The sequence below is a fragment of the Hylobates moloch genome, unplaced genomic scaffold (assembly GCF_009828535.3).
Source record: "Hylobates moloch isolate HMO894 unplaced genomic scaffold, HMol_V3 SCAFFOLD_19, whole genome shotgun sequence".
NCBI classification, from domain to species: Eukaryota; Metazoa; Chordata; class Mammalia; order Primates; family Hylobatidae; genus Hylobates; species Hylobates moloch.
Genome location: NW_026652294.1, coordinates 62,171,878 through 62,187,055, shown reverse-complemented (window position 1 = coordinate 62,187,055; position 15,178 = coordinate 62,171,878). Strand labels below are relative to the sequence as shown.

The following is a 15,178-nucleotide window of genomic DNA, read 5'->3' as shown; positions in this document are numbered from 1 at the left end:
ATTTGGAGGGGTCATTGAAAGATACATTTGCACATCTAGATCCATGGTTTGATGCCAAGGATAAGAAAAAAAAATTACCACTGTGCATAACCAGTTTACAACATGTGCACTTTTTGAAGGGGAAGAAAAATATTTTAATCTTTTCCCTACAGATTAGGGGGCAATATAATCTTACTTATGCCACTGACTTGCAAGAAAATTTGTTCTAATTATAGGGCCACACCCATTACTCTCAAAATGGAATTGTAATACTTAAGTTTTCAAAGAAGCAAAGGATGCTGTCACAGACAGCGTCTCTCTACTGACCCTTTATTTAAGAAGTCATCTTGTTACTGTCCACTTAATAGCTGGAGAGGGCATCAAGAGGCAGCCTTGGGCTTCCCACAGACACAGTAGTTGTGTGTATGTGCTTGTATGTTAGGAGGGGAGAATAAGAGGGAAGGGGGGGGAGACAGAGAGAGAGACAGAGAGAGAGAGAGACTGATTGTGGATGTGTGTGTACATCAGGGAACTCGATGGGAAAGCCTAGCCCTTGTAGTCAATTTCTCCTTCACAAGGGGATAAACAGGCAATTACGCATCCTTTTATATTTGATGGCCAAGTGCTGAACTGGAAAGCACACTATTAGTTTGTGTCCCTTCAGGGCCAGGGCAATAAGTAGCCAGGAGAGCTGGGCTGAGGCAGAGAGGGTGTTGTCTGCTGTTAGTGTGACAGTCTTGTCAGCAGCGTTCACATTACTGGAAGGTAATAAAGTGACAAGTACATTATTAGAAAGATATGAGGTGAAATTGAACTGAAGCTTCTTGCTGCTCAGCCCTGGCTTTTTTCCTTCCTCTTTTGTAATGGTCCACTATTTGTTACAAACCGAGCCTTGTCTTCATACCCTATATAAAAAAGATTTTTTTTTCCTGCAGTAAAGGTCAAAGGAATTTACAACAACACTTTAGAGAAGAATAAAGATAGTTTTATGACAACTATAGTATGTTGCTCCAAAAATATATATAGCATTATAATGAATAATGCTGATCCAATTCAGTGTACATGTAATAATGCTTAGTTTTTTTTTAACCTTCTGTTATTAAGCATTTGGATTTTTCAACAAATGCCAAAAAGACAGTATGTGACATACAGTTATTGCCGAATGACCACAGAAAATCATTTTGCGCAAGATGTGGGAAGGATAAGGATGATGAAACTACACAAGGAAGGACGGGTATGTGGGCAACAGTGATGACAGATAACTCACTGGTCAGTTGTACAGCTGGATTTACATAATACTGTTTGAAAATGACCATTTATGGTGAGCAACACTCCAGCTACAGGAAATATGCGACTCGTCTGGGACAGATCAAACATGACCTTAGTACTAACGCAAATAAGACTACCACATGTGGTTTATCTCTGAGGGAAAATATGAAGAGAAGTGACTTATACACCTCACAGAACAGTAAATGAGCTCCCATTTTGATGAAGGTCTTTAGCCTAGTATGAATTACAATCATGGCTTTGTTGTGTCGCCACAGTGGCAAGCACGAGTAATGATCAAGAAAGGAACGATGCATGCTGGTGCCATTCACACCTACTCCTCCGTTAGGATGAAAACGAGATGTTACCACTGCCTTTTCTATAGCCTCGCTGACCTCTGGCATCTTTTGGTTCTCAGGGGATTCCAGCAAGACTTCCCACTCAAGAACAAAGCAAAAGCAGCCAAAACCCCACAATTATTGGCTCTTCCTGACCCCAAAGGAACTTCAGCTATTCCATGCAGCTGTCCTTGCTTTCCTAACCCCTTCCTCAGAGCCGACTCACCTGGTCATGGGAACTCTTCAGGTCCCTAGTATCAATACGCTCTCACCAACTGCGAGGCAGAGCTATGCCAGTCTTTTCTCTTGAGGCAACATTTCCAGCACATTCATGATTTCCTTTTCTAGCTACCCCAAAACCAGGGCAGGAACCGACCCTCTACTTAGTTCTGATGAAAACACTGTGATCCCTCCAGTCTTTCTGGTACCTTTTATTGCTAATCGTACTCATTTAGATCCATCCCAAAAAAATAAACAATGAGAGGGAAAAGCAAAACCACCTAATTTAAGTATTTCAAGTTTGGGAGAAGATAAGTGATTTTAAAGAATGAAATTCGTTCGTCATAATTTTAAAAAAGAAGCTCTTAAGAAAAGGGTGTGACCACAGGATGAAGAAAAGTTTCTTCTGGATGATTTGTTTCTTGATGATAGCAGATGTAGCGTGTCCTATGACAGTTGAATTTTATTTACTCTGTTAGTCAATCTAACCCAATGCTAACAGACCAGATACAAGTTAGGACTGCTCAGGTCAAGCTGTCAGCAGTTAGCAGCATGTCCATCTCAATCTGGTGACTAGCTTCTTTAAGGTTTAATTGTTTTAATTGTCAATGGCCCTCATTCTCATTTGCTTGGCACACATCTGGGGTGTGTACAGAGAAAGGGGAAAAACAGGTCGCATTGTGTTTGGTGGGAACCTAATGCATAGTTTCTCCTGAGTAAAATGAGGGGAATGCCTCTGGAACAGCCCATTCTTGATGTATTCAAAGTTTTTTTTTTTTTCCTTAGAGCAATGTATACTAATGGGGCTGTTAACCAGTTAAGTGCTTTTCTCCTCTACTGGAAGGGCCTGAAAATTCATGACCAAAGAAATAACACTATGAGGACAGTGGCATCATTGTGCCAAAAAGGTTTTAAAAAATGTTTGCCATGTTGAAAACATTAACACCTTTAAACCTTTAAAAGGCATCAGGCTGAACAGGGCAGCCGGACTAAGATCTGGAATGAGTTACATTGGGTTGACTTATTTAAATACAATTAATATCAGAACAAAGAATGCCAAGGACTTTTATCACACTTTTAAACCAAATTACTTATTATCTATCCTTTTTCTCTCTTTCTTTCCATAGCATGCAGATATTCCCAAAAGCGGACTAAACCTGATATTTACAAAAACATAGTTTTAAATGAGCAAGACAGTAAGTTTCAACATCAGCTAGAGAACATGCACAGTCATACCGCCTAATTTTGTACCTGTGATAAACTCTGGCTAAAACCAGTCACATGGGAAAAAGCTTGTTGGATGAACATCTACATCGCTATTAATTTTCAGCCAGCATAGAATGCATGTGGCTTGAGAGAAACTGTTTAACAACAAAAAACTCCTATGAAAAAGCAAATGAGTAGGAATGGGCAAAGATGAAGAGCTCAATGACTAAAATGCTGATCTCTTTATCCTTCCTGTTTGCAAATAAGTCATGGGATCACCATCTTAACTAGAATTCTAGTTAAGTCAAAACACGACACTCAGGCACACACTCAAGAACGAGCAATACTTTGGGAACAGAAGAATTGTACATTTTATGATTTTCCATTGCATGTACTACATCCATCCACTCCCCCGTCCCTTTTAAGCAAATAGGCTTTATATTGGAAAATGTTATTTACTCATTTAGAAGGCCACCGTAACGACTGGGCACTTGAGGCACAAAAGTAGTAGCACACAGGGGAGATACTTAAAAAGTGTCAGCTGTCCAGGACTTATTGCCATTTCTCTGACAAAATACAGGTGAACACATTCATGTTTCCAAACAAGGGAAACTCTACTTCTAGAATCTCATTACTTCTGGACTTTTTCTAACTGGCTATACACATTAGCTTGGTTTGCAGCAAGTAACAAACATTTGTTCTAAGCCTGGTTCATTTGCTGATGTGACCTGCCGACAGCTATGTAATTCACTCATGAGGGCTATCTGACCTTTTATCCAACATTAAATTAAACAGACTAAACATTGCTGTTGTACAAGATGAGTTCTAGTAACTCAACTTAGTGTAACTTTTCAAAGTTGCTGAAATAAAAATGTGTATTTATTTTCACAAAACTACATGTAGTCTATGCACACTGCAAAAGCCAGAGTTTCTATAATGTTTTGTTGGGATATTAAAAATCTTTTCCCACCCTTTTTGAATCTAATCATTTGGTAATGGGGCAACAGCACAATACAGAGAACGCTGAGAGGACCAAAATGTTTGCAAACAAACTTTCATTATTCTAGTTCAATCTTTCACAAACATACTGTACAGAGTCTTATATGGTATAAAACAAAGGAAAACATCTCTGTCTGTTCAATTTAACACAACACCAAAATAAAGCAATTAAGACTTTGGGGAATTCAAAGTACAAGAAAACAAAAATGGTTATTACTAATTCCTCAGCTTTTTACCATAAACACTTGTCATTTAACATAGTGTTTGATATCGTTTCTTTTGTACTGCAAATACTTTTGGTCTTTCCTCCCGGTAGAACAAATGAAGAATTAAAATGGACCCCATAGCATCCTCTGAAGGAGGTGAAAAGATAAAGCTCCTAGACATAGCTAGCTTATCTTTAAGAATCTATTGTTTCTGAAATTTTCACAAATAAAAATACTGAATCCCCAACTAATGATGCTTATTTTGGGAAACAATAAATACTGTGAGGTACAATAAATCCTACAGGAATAACAATAACAACAGAAACATATTAACAGTTTCCTTTGGCAAATTTAACGGAAGTGAATGCTGATGTGAACATAGAAAAAATAATCACAAAAACATGAAAAATGGAAACGACATAAAAGTTAAAACAAAGGGATATTTCTAACTTTTAGACTGATGAGAGAAATGTCTGAGGCCATTAAATGCATAAAAGAAATACATTCTCTTTAAATTATTGTGTACTGTTTGACAAAATATTCCTTGTTTATCTCTTCTTTTCCCCTCCACTTAAAAAAAAGGAAAAAAAAAAGACAACAAAACAGTCTGCAGTGCACACCCTAATGGTTTTGGCTGCAGACTGAACTTGAGTAAATATCATCATTTAGTCAGTATGTTGTGGTAGCTGAGGCTGCCGATGTGGTTAACCAGCTCAGGCAACATGTGTAAACATCGGAAACAAAACAAAACAAAAAAGGTTTGGAGAATAGTCTCTCCCCTCTTTCTCACTCTCAATTGCTTGGTTTCAGGCTTGCTTTCATTTCTCTCTGACAAATCGTGTGGGGAAACACAAAACACTAAACATTGAGAGATCCTACTTTAAAACCCCTTTCTTCTGGCTTTTCAGAAAGGAGTGTTGCTCGATTCAAGTTTAGCACGTGTTTTCAAATCTTCCAAGTACTGCTGCTGTTAAAGGCCTTTTGATTTTGTCTACCAAACAGGCCTGAATTATAGTACGGCTGCAGAATTTGCAAGAAATTAGACAGCCATACAACAGACCGACCCAGTTCAGAGGATTTCTTTTTAAAGGATAAGGGTTAGGGCCTTGGAAATGAGTGTTCAACTCTTACTGTATTCATCTTTGTTCCGTAGTGGGTAATTTGGGCTTTTGTATCCTGAAATATTATCCTGCCTCTGAAGAATAAATGCCTTGGCTGTTTCACACCACATAATTTTGTTTTCCTTTTATGTAACTTAATGTATAAGCAAGAAGGATGCAATGTTGATTCTAATAACATTCGGCACTTGAAAGAATCACCAAGTGTTTTTTTAAAAAGCGGTTTTCTGGTGGCCAACAAATTGGCCTGTGGTTATGTTGAGTGACTAATTGTATTTTCTTTTCTGGAAACTTGTGCAAAGTTGGCAGTTTTGTGTTAACACTAATACTTTGTTTGGCATTTGTGCCCTATACTGACCAGACCATTTTTATACAAGTGAATTTTTTTTAAAAAAGACACTTACTGAAGTATGGCAATAGTTTAAGGATAAAAAAGAAGCATGGTTATTACACATCCCCTTGTAGTGTATGAAAAAAAGTGCATGACGGGATTTATGTACTAGTACAGGACATTTAAAAAAATCAGATCTGTGCTGTAAAGCATGCCAGCACCTCTTTATCACTATATCTAACAGGTAGTAAAAACAAGACCATGTTTTTTTTTTTTAAATGTGCATTAATGCTAACATAAATGAATAGAGCTAGCCAGCAAACTATCTTTTCCTGCATATCTAACAGCTGGATGTAACTGTAAAAATTAAACAAAAAAGTTAAACAACCATCAATACAATTGTTTTACATCAATGGCCCCTCAAGGCTAAATATTTACAGGTGAATCTGCCATGCTTTAAATGAAGATTCTTTCAAAACCTTAAAGTTCACAAAAGACAACTATAAGAAGCTCCTTTTTGTTTCTTTTTTCTTTTTTTTTTCCCTTTTATTTTTGCAGGCAACAGTCATGGGTACAACAAATTGTCTCTTTGGGGAAGACCAAGAATTATTCTGTCAAAACTGGGGCTAGTTGCACACTGTGTGTGTATGTACATGTGTGTGTGTGTGTGTGTTAGAGGGGTACTCTGTTTTCACCCTTAAATCAAAGATCCCACTCCTTTCCCAAAACTATAAAGGGAAGTGAAAAAAATTCAAAAGCACCTAGTGTTTATCTTGTTTATCTCAAGGAAATACGTGTGTGTATATGTAGCCACAGAGCATACATAAATGCACACACACACACAAACACACACACACACACACACACACACAGACACACACCCCAAGTACATAAGCGCACACTGACTATGGCAGTTCAAACACGTAGGCCATCTGGTGAGAGCTGGCATTTGTAGTGTCCATTCTGAGACTAATCTACTGAAGTGAAGGGAATGTTTTTGTGGAGATTAGGGTTCTGACTGTGCCGATTTCGGCTTCGTACAGAGGAAAACATCATATTGCAACCTGGGACTTTGCACTTGTGCATTTCTCTCAAATGCACAGTTTTGTAGTGCACTCTCAGGGTCCCCTTGTTGCTGTACATTTTGTGGCAAATGTTGCACATGATCCCACCATTGCTCCCAGACAAGCTGCTGAACATAAGAGATCCCGAAACTTCAGCCCCTAGGCTGCCAGGGAGGGCAGGGGCCTCAGCCTTGTGTGCCGACTCCCCACTGTCACTCGCCCCGTCAATGTCATCGAGAAGAATCCCCTCATCGCTGCCTGCGTCGGATTCTCTGGAGGAATGGATGCTGCTGCTGGACTGGAGGCTGGAGGTGGTGCTCAAGTCAAGGACCATGTAGTCCTCCGCCATGCCTCTCCCATACCCGTTCAGGTGGGAGTCTTCAGTCCCTGCGGGAGAGGAGGCGTCTTCCCTGACATCGAGCCCCATGGGGTGCTGGGCACCATAGATCTTCACCAAAAATTCATCGCGGAGGTCCTTGCTAAGGGAGGGCTGCGACGAGTCCAGGCCCATGTCATCGAGTTCTTTGGTCAACAGTTTACGATGTAGGTTTATGTTGGCACTGTGTCTAGGAAAACAAGAGGGAAGGGGGGTAGGTGGATAGGGGGTGGGGAGGGGTGAGAAAAAGGAAAGCATTTTAAAATTGATTCAGCTTTCACTAGGTATCAAATAAGCACATTCACTGCTAATTACACCATTATAAAAGCAAGCATTCCCCTATATCCTCAGGATCTGGGAGTTAGTGGTGGTGGTGGGAGGTGCAATCAGGGGAACTTTCCATTAACATAATCTTTATAAGAGAGTAGAATCTGTCAATCGTAGGATGAATGCAAACCCATGCACCTTTTTCTCAATGATTACTCTGTTAGTTTCACTATGTAGCAGCATCAGCTGCAGAGAATTTCATGGCAGAGATTTTAGAATATATATTAAATAGGATAAAAGAAAAGAAACTTTCTGCTTGTCTAAATGGAATAGTCTAAATTTACCTAAAAACAAGAAAAAATAAACATCTTTTCTATACAGCACACACTGTATTTTGAGGTATAGAAAAAAATCATTTTTTAAAAAAGTAGTCTAGATGATTTAGATATAACTTCAAAAAATAATGAAATCTTCCATCTCTACCCTCCACATACCAAGTTTTAAGGAAAAACAATAGCTTAACAGATTAAGCAATTTGAAATAGGGTTACAGACTGTCTTTTAACAACACGAATGCCTTTTCTCAGAATGATTTGGGAATCCCAGTTAAATCTAATAATAAAATACATTTACTTTTTAGAAGTATGTGCATTTTAGTGTCCAAAATATTTTCATCGAGTAATTCTACTTTAAAATTTAATTCTTTAGACAAAAACCGAAAAACAGAAGCTTTTTAAAAAAATAAAACCCACCCACCTTTTTAAAAAAAAGTCACACTGAACAACAGAAAAAAAACCCAGAGGTACAAAAATTAAAACACAGTAAGTACAAAAAAAAATCAAGCACAACAATAACATAGGATTCCTTTATTTTAACAACTGGAACCCATACTTCTTAGACAAGCAAAACTTTTATTCTACTCACTGAGTGCTTTGCTTGTATGTATGTATGTATATATATAAAGACAGGATTTGTCCCAGAGAATCCATAGGGACATCATGATTTACAAAGTCTGATATGTTATCATCTATCTGGAAACACTGTCTTTGTATTTATATCCCCCATTATTTTTTAAGTGCCCTTGGGCACATACCTCTCTCCACCTGCAAAGGCTCACATGTTCAACAGTACCTAAATTGAAGGTTACCCTTCCAAAAAATAAACTAACATATCTACAGATAAATAAAAGCTTCTCAATACTGATAGAAGCTCTACAGCTTGGAGAAGTAATTGTGATAAAAGAAATGACCTAAATGGCTGATATAAGGTTCAACAGACCTCCCGATTATACTTAAAAGTATGGAAGACCAAAATGTGTCATTCCATTTGGTGACAAACACAGGTGATATTTCCTAGAGATGGTTGAGAGGTATGTGCCTCAGAGACAAGAAAGGTGGGGAAGACTTCTCCACCTTTCCACACAAGACAATATACAGCACTCTGGGTTTTAAGGGGCAGAGGGCAGCAGCCCTCTCCAACTGCACTTAGGAAGGCTGAGCTTACCTTGTGACAATAAGATCAGCTTTCTAATCTTTTGCTAAATCGATCACAAAAGAAAGCAAGAATAAGAGACAGACAGAGAGAGAAAAAGAGAGAAAGAGAGAGAGAGAAAACAAATTCACATTCTAGACATCTGGTTTTGAAAAACTTAAACAATAAAATAGGGATTTAAAACGTTCTGATCACAAAATTATTTTCTGTCATAAGCGATCACCCCATACGCTGTCTTCATGATTTTCAGATCAGCTGTATAATCCAAAAATCATAAATCAAATTAACACAAACCAAATTCACAGCATCATCATCCACAAATGAGTTCTAAACAGATGCATGCAGTGTGTGGGTATGTGAATGATAAACAGAAGTTGTCCCCACGGTCCCTGCTCTGACACAGTAATTCCCCGTTTCCTTGGTGTCAGATGGCAGATGACTCCAAGTGCAGGCTGCTAAGCAAAGTGCAGGAAATGCCTACTGTGAGGTCTTTACTCTGACATGTGGGTACAACACCACCAGAGTTATTACAAGAATGTGGAAGTAGAGTTACACTATGCGCTATTATTCTATTGATAAAACAATCTGCCAACTATGAGCAGCTCATGAAATCCTACCCGTTTATTATTTTTAACACCCTCCCCCTTTCACGAGCACACATTTTGCGATGACTGTAATCTAGAACTCTGTTACTTCTCACACATCTGCAGTTACCTAGGTTCACTGCTGAGAAAACAGCAGCCAGATACACAGCAGTTGCATCAAGACACACTGAATAAGGAAGAATAAATTAACATTGAGAAAAGGACACACTGATCACCCAGATGGACACATCTTCCCTAAGATGACTTGTGAAATTACACATCTCCACCAATGTTACCAGGAAGAGATTTTCTCTTCATTTCTCACTTATAGCAGTAGAAATCTGTAATCTAATTAGACAATGTACCAGCCCTCAATATCTGTCAACCAAATGATGTGCAGAAATGTGTAGACCAGCTCTGGCACTCTGTTCAACAGTGTCCCTTTTCCGCTGTCAGCAGTACTGTTGGCCTCTGCTAACATAATTACATTGACTTTTATTCAATTAAGTGCCATCCCTCGCTTAAAAAAAAAAGCTACTTTATCAATTGATTCAGGTGTAATGCAATAATAAAGATGAACTCATGGCAGTGCATTAGCTCTGCTCTTCATAACTTCAGTACACGGGTTCATTCATGGTAGTCGATTTCCATTATGCAACCACAGTTCAAGAGAATTGATTCTTTTATGTTCAATTCCTAATCTATTTCATTTTTGTTTAATAATACTCCTAAATGCCATATGCAAAACACCTGAAGTGGAGATGGGAAGGATGGACTGAGGAAAGTCTGCTGTTCACTCTCATGATAGTGGGCTTGAAGATTTTCTCACAAACTCACACAGTATTCCTAAGGTGGAAGGAAGGAAAGCATGAGAAGGAAAGCAGACTAAAATTCTTTAGAGGGTACCGATCCTGCCCAAGAGGTTAGGGTTCAGTCTCCAAAGAAGGGACAAAAGACAGCACTTGATTTTAACAAAGACCTATTGTTGGACTCTTGAATCAGTCAATCCAGACCATTAGCTGTCATAAAATACTGTCCTCATGAGATACAAAGACCTAGGGTTAATAGCAATTTGAGGATTATTACAAGTTTATCTGGATCAGCAAAACTGAAGAGGTGAAAAGAGAAGATGGGAGAGACACAGAAAGAACTGTCACCTACTAATAATCAGATGTCGAGAGAAGACCCTAAAATGGGAGGAAGGCCAGAGAGTGCTGGAAACAGGAGGGGGACTCCCTGGCAGAGGAAGCCATACTCAGTTGCATGTAACAATTGGAACAAAGAATCCAACAAGGAACCAATTTTGAGCTCTCCGGCGATAGAGATGGTTTTTCTAGAAACAGATTTAGTGTCCTGAATATTTACCTCTAGGAAAGAGGGAAGAATACTCATTTACAAAAATCTAGACTGTATTAGAACTTCTTACATTCTATAAGAACATAAACCGTAGAAAGGTTGTTTCTACTTGCTTTGATTTGGAAGGCAAGAAAGATATACGGAAGGAAGTTCCTCTTACAGAAAAAAAGTGACTGGAATGCAGAGAGAAAATGAGTTCATAGGTAGAAGGGGTAAAGATTTGGTCTTAATTAGTGCAGTGGTAATCATTAAGGCAGTGGCCCTAACCTTGGCCCCACATGTTCACTTTCAAGAACATAACTAAATCTTATTCAGTCTTAGTGCCCTGCACGTAAAGTAGAATACTTTGCACAGAAGAGGTACTTAAAGGTACACTGGTTTCCCTTCCATCAATAATATGCATGAGTCTTCAAGAAGTATTTCCCAAAACACACTGTAGAAGGGAAGAAAGCAATGATCCCAAGGTAAGACTCATGTAACAGAATATCCAAGGAAAGGTGGTGGCGACACAACAAACGGTGATTCTGACGCTATTAATACCCTAGTGTGTTATAAGGGAATGCCACAAAATTAGGGCTTGAAAAAGCCCTGTAACTTGGGCTATGCTTGGAATTACAAATGCTTCCTTTAAACCTCTGTACTCTTTCTATACTGTGAATTTACCAAAAGCTTTTTAAAGACCAATATCACCCTTAAAAGCAAGAAGTTACAAAACCCTGGACTGAGGGGAGGGTGCTGCAGAACCAAACTTCTTTCTTCTTTGAAATGCTGAGTGGAAGTACTCTAACTGGACTAAAGTGGACTACCAGTCTTTTTCTGTTCCTTTGATGAAAACTTTACCATGCAACCACAGAAGACATGAAATTCATCAAACGTAGTCAAGTAAGTGCAAATGCCCTTTAGAGAGAAAGCAAGTCTTGCCTTGGACTGCTCTTTTCCCATCACATTAAGTTAGATTTAATGTGATGTCTGGCCCATAAAAATTAAAACTAAAAACAAAAACACTATCTAAAGAAAGTGTTTTGAGGTTTTAAACTTGGCTTTAAGATACAGGGAAGACACGAAAAAGAAAAAAAAAAACAAGTTGCGTAACCAAATTAGAAAGTAAGACTGTGGCAGTCAGAGACTGAATAATGAACCAATGAAGTGTCTTAATTCTTAATCAGATTTGAGCCATTCTGAACTTAGTAAATTGAAACAAAATACTTGATAATTAATTAGAATGCCTCAAGTGAAAGATAATTGAGGCCCCACTTTGGGTTAGTTTTTGCCTTTATTTTCCACCTCAATTCTGCCGTTCAACACACACATTCGCAAATTCTCAAATGATATTGTACAGAATGATCATAATAACACATACATAACAATAACATATACATACCATATGCATGCCTATTTGTCTGTATGTATGTGTGTACATATATGTATATGGGGAGAATGGGAGAGAGAGAGATAAATTTATATCCAGTCTGGGTAAGTCTAGATGCTAGGGTTAAGTATATTGTAGGACTACTGAGTCAACAATACTTTTGAGTAGAAATGTAAACCTGCTATCAAAATCCACAGAAATGAAAAATTAAAACTTCTGCCTCTCATTAGTCCTTTTCTTATCGGGATTGCTACAATACTATCTATTACACTTACCTCAACATTTTTGTATTATCATTTATTAACGATAGGATGCTTATGGCTCTGTGCACAACATGATACTTTTGACACCATACCTTTCTGTAAAATTAGTAGCTGTTCTACAGGTTGTTATTTAAAGATTCTGTCCAAAAGATCTGAAAACCATCCCCTAGCTCAGGAAGAAAATGCAATGTGAAATTCTAGTGGGTAACACTCAAAAAGCCCCAAATGTAAGGAAGTACATATTAAATGCAAGAAACAAAATCTAAGCAAATTCTTGCAAATTAAAAGTATGAAACTCAGTCATTTCAACCCCTTTCAATATAAAACAAATCATCCATACTAGTCACGCAGACAGTTTCCTCTACATTCAAATTATTCACTTGAAGATAAGCTCCCACCAAACTCTTCAGGGCTTTAGCTAATTTACTGCACAGATACGGCACGTCTGTTGTAATAACAGGTAGGATGTATTGGGGTCGACCATTTATCAGAATTAGACTTCTTTTCTCAATTCACAGTGAATTATGCTGCCTACACGACTCCCCTCTCTCAGAGCCTGCCATCCCCGTATGGCCCCTAATGTGGCAGGCAGACAAAATTGACAGTCTCATCTTGTCAACAAGGGGCGATTCTCCTGAGAAGCCATTTAACTTTGCAGGGGAAGCAATGTATTAATGTGCTTGTCCCAGGAATGTTAATCATCTTCAAGCTTCCGATCTAACTTTGACGTGAATGAAATCACCAAATTTGTTTACTAAATGAATCGTAATATGCTAATAAGAAAGCATGACATATATGGAAAAGCCAAACAGATGGTTTGTTTACTCCACTTTGCAACTTTATAAATGTTGTAACTCTGAAGACGTTAGTGAGAATTATTGGTTTGTTGGCAGAGGCAAACATGTCTTTCGCATACTAAATCTGGCACTACAGTTAGAAAACAATTTGTCATTGCTGTGGAATGCATAAAAAATGTTAATGTAGTGATGGCATTTGGGAAGGCAGATTGGTAGATGGAAAATGTGTATGCTGGATGCACAGGTTAAATGTAGAATTGATATCCAGCAGCCCCGTTCCCTAACCATTTTGCTTTTGAGTTGTATCTGAGACATCGAGGCTTCTCAAGGGTGCTGATTATTCAATAGGTACCTGTTGCGCTGTAATGTGAGATGAGTGTTACACTGTGAACAGGATTATGTTTTCACAGCATTTGGAAGTGTTCTCAATCAGGCAGCTCATACGGTGCTCAGTTTACTACTATTGTTGGGTAAGAAAAAGCAAAGCCATGAGCCCTAGCATCTTTTAAGGACTTACTGAGAATAAATCTGAGCTTTAATTTTGAGTTTTATATTTACGCTGGACAAATTAACCCTCAAGCTTTCCATTCCTTGTTATATATAGTCTTACTTATATAAAGATTTTAGGAGATATATTTCCAAAATAATAGGAGCTAATTTTTATAGGCATGTGTCACCATGCCCAGCTTTTTTTGTTGTTGTTGTCAATATAGATGGGTTTTTACTATGTTGGCCAGGCTGGTCTTGAACTTCTGGCCTCCAGCAATCTGCCTCCTTCAGCCTCCCAAAGTGCTGGAATTACAGGTGTGAGCCACCATGCCCAGTCTAAAATGGTTAATTTATGATCTTCTTAAAAGATAACATTCAGGATGCATGAGTTCCCCAAGGGAGGTGACACTATTTTGTAGGACAATCAATATTATTATTTAGCTATGGCTTTACCTAGAATTCTGTGTTGAAAATGAAACTAATAAAGACACCTGAACAAAAAGAGTGAGGATAATCTAATTTACAACTTTGATTAAATGTCAAAACTACCAGCCAAAACATGAAAACTTCATTTAACCAACCAGCAATGCATGTATGCTACTAAACGTTTTAATATTTAGAAACAGATGATTTTTGTGAAGTTCTTTTTACTTTTTATTTGCACAGGCAGAGTCTGAAATGCAGGATTTTGTATTAAAGAAGTACTTATTCCCTCTGATGTTATTAACCACTCCCAGCATCCCAGTCATACAGATAAATGTTGAGACTACCACTAATCTTGTGGGATTTCCTGGTGTATCACCATATGGCACTGAACTTTTTACCCAAGAAATGAGAGAGCAAAGTGATCTAAAGAAACCACTGAGCTCATCTTGCTGCCCAAGGATCACTTTGAAGCAAGAAGCGTTAGCAACTGTTCCAGCCTGGTGCTTATATCTCATTTGAAACATCTCATTCCTGACCAACAAAGAAAATTTCAATAAAGTACTTTTACTGATTTAACAACAGTGAGCCCCTGGGATCGTCAAAGTGCTAAGCCTTTTCCAAGGAGAGAAGAAATCAGCAGCTCAAATATAATTAACCTTCCATTCTCAATGCAAACCGCCACACATAGGAGCTCTGCAGTCTATTAGTGAAGTTATAATGGCCAACAGGCAGAAGCAAAATTGGTCAAAAAGTTGGCTGCTGCTGTCATATTTTTGGAATTATGATTAATGGCACTAATAATGTGGATGATTACTGATATGTGTATCTCCAGCAGTTTATCATATTGCTTTGGCTGCCTACATCCACAATAAACAGGATGCTATCATTTACCTCTTTATTGAAGGCAATCCTTCTCTTGAAGGAGCATATTCTAATTACTTCGTAATGTTTTATGTCTTAAACATTTTGCAGCTCTGGACCTTGCCAACTGCTTCGTGTCTACCATTGATTAATTACTGAATGTTTAATCAAAAT

The 15,178-nt window shown here is 38.2% G+C and overlaps 1 protein-coding gene across 3 annotated transcripts in view; it reads right to left on the bottom strand.

Annotated features, from left to right (window-relative positions):
- Window positions 1-6,028: 6,028 nt before the first annotated feature.
- The window catches only part of BNC2 (basonuclin zinc finger protein 2), a 460,343-nt gene continuing 451,193 nt past the window's right edge, over window positions 6,029-15,178 (bottom strand). For all 3 annotated transcript variants that reach the window (XM_058431774.1, XM_058431776.1, XM_058431775.1), the window contains one exon: window positions 6,029-7,292. In XM_058431774.1, the coding sequence (XP_058287757.1) occupies window positions 6,632-7,292 (661 nt within the window). In that variant the 3' untranslated portion in view covers window positions 6,029-6,631. The remainder of the gene's footprint in view (window positions 7,293-15,178) is intronic.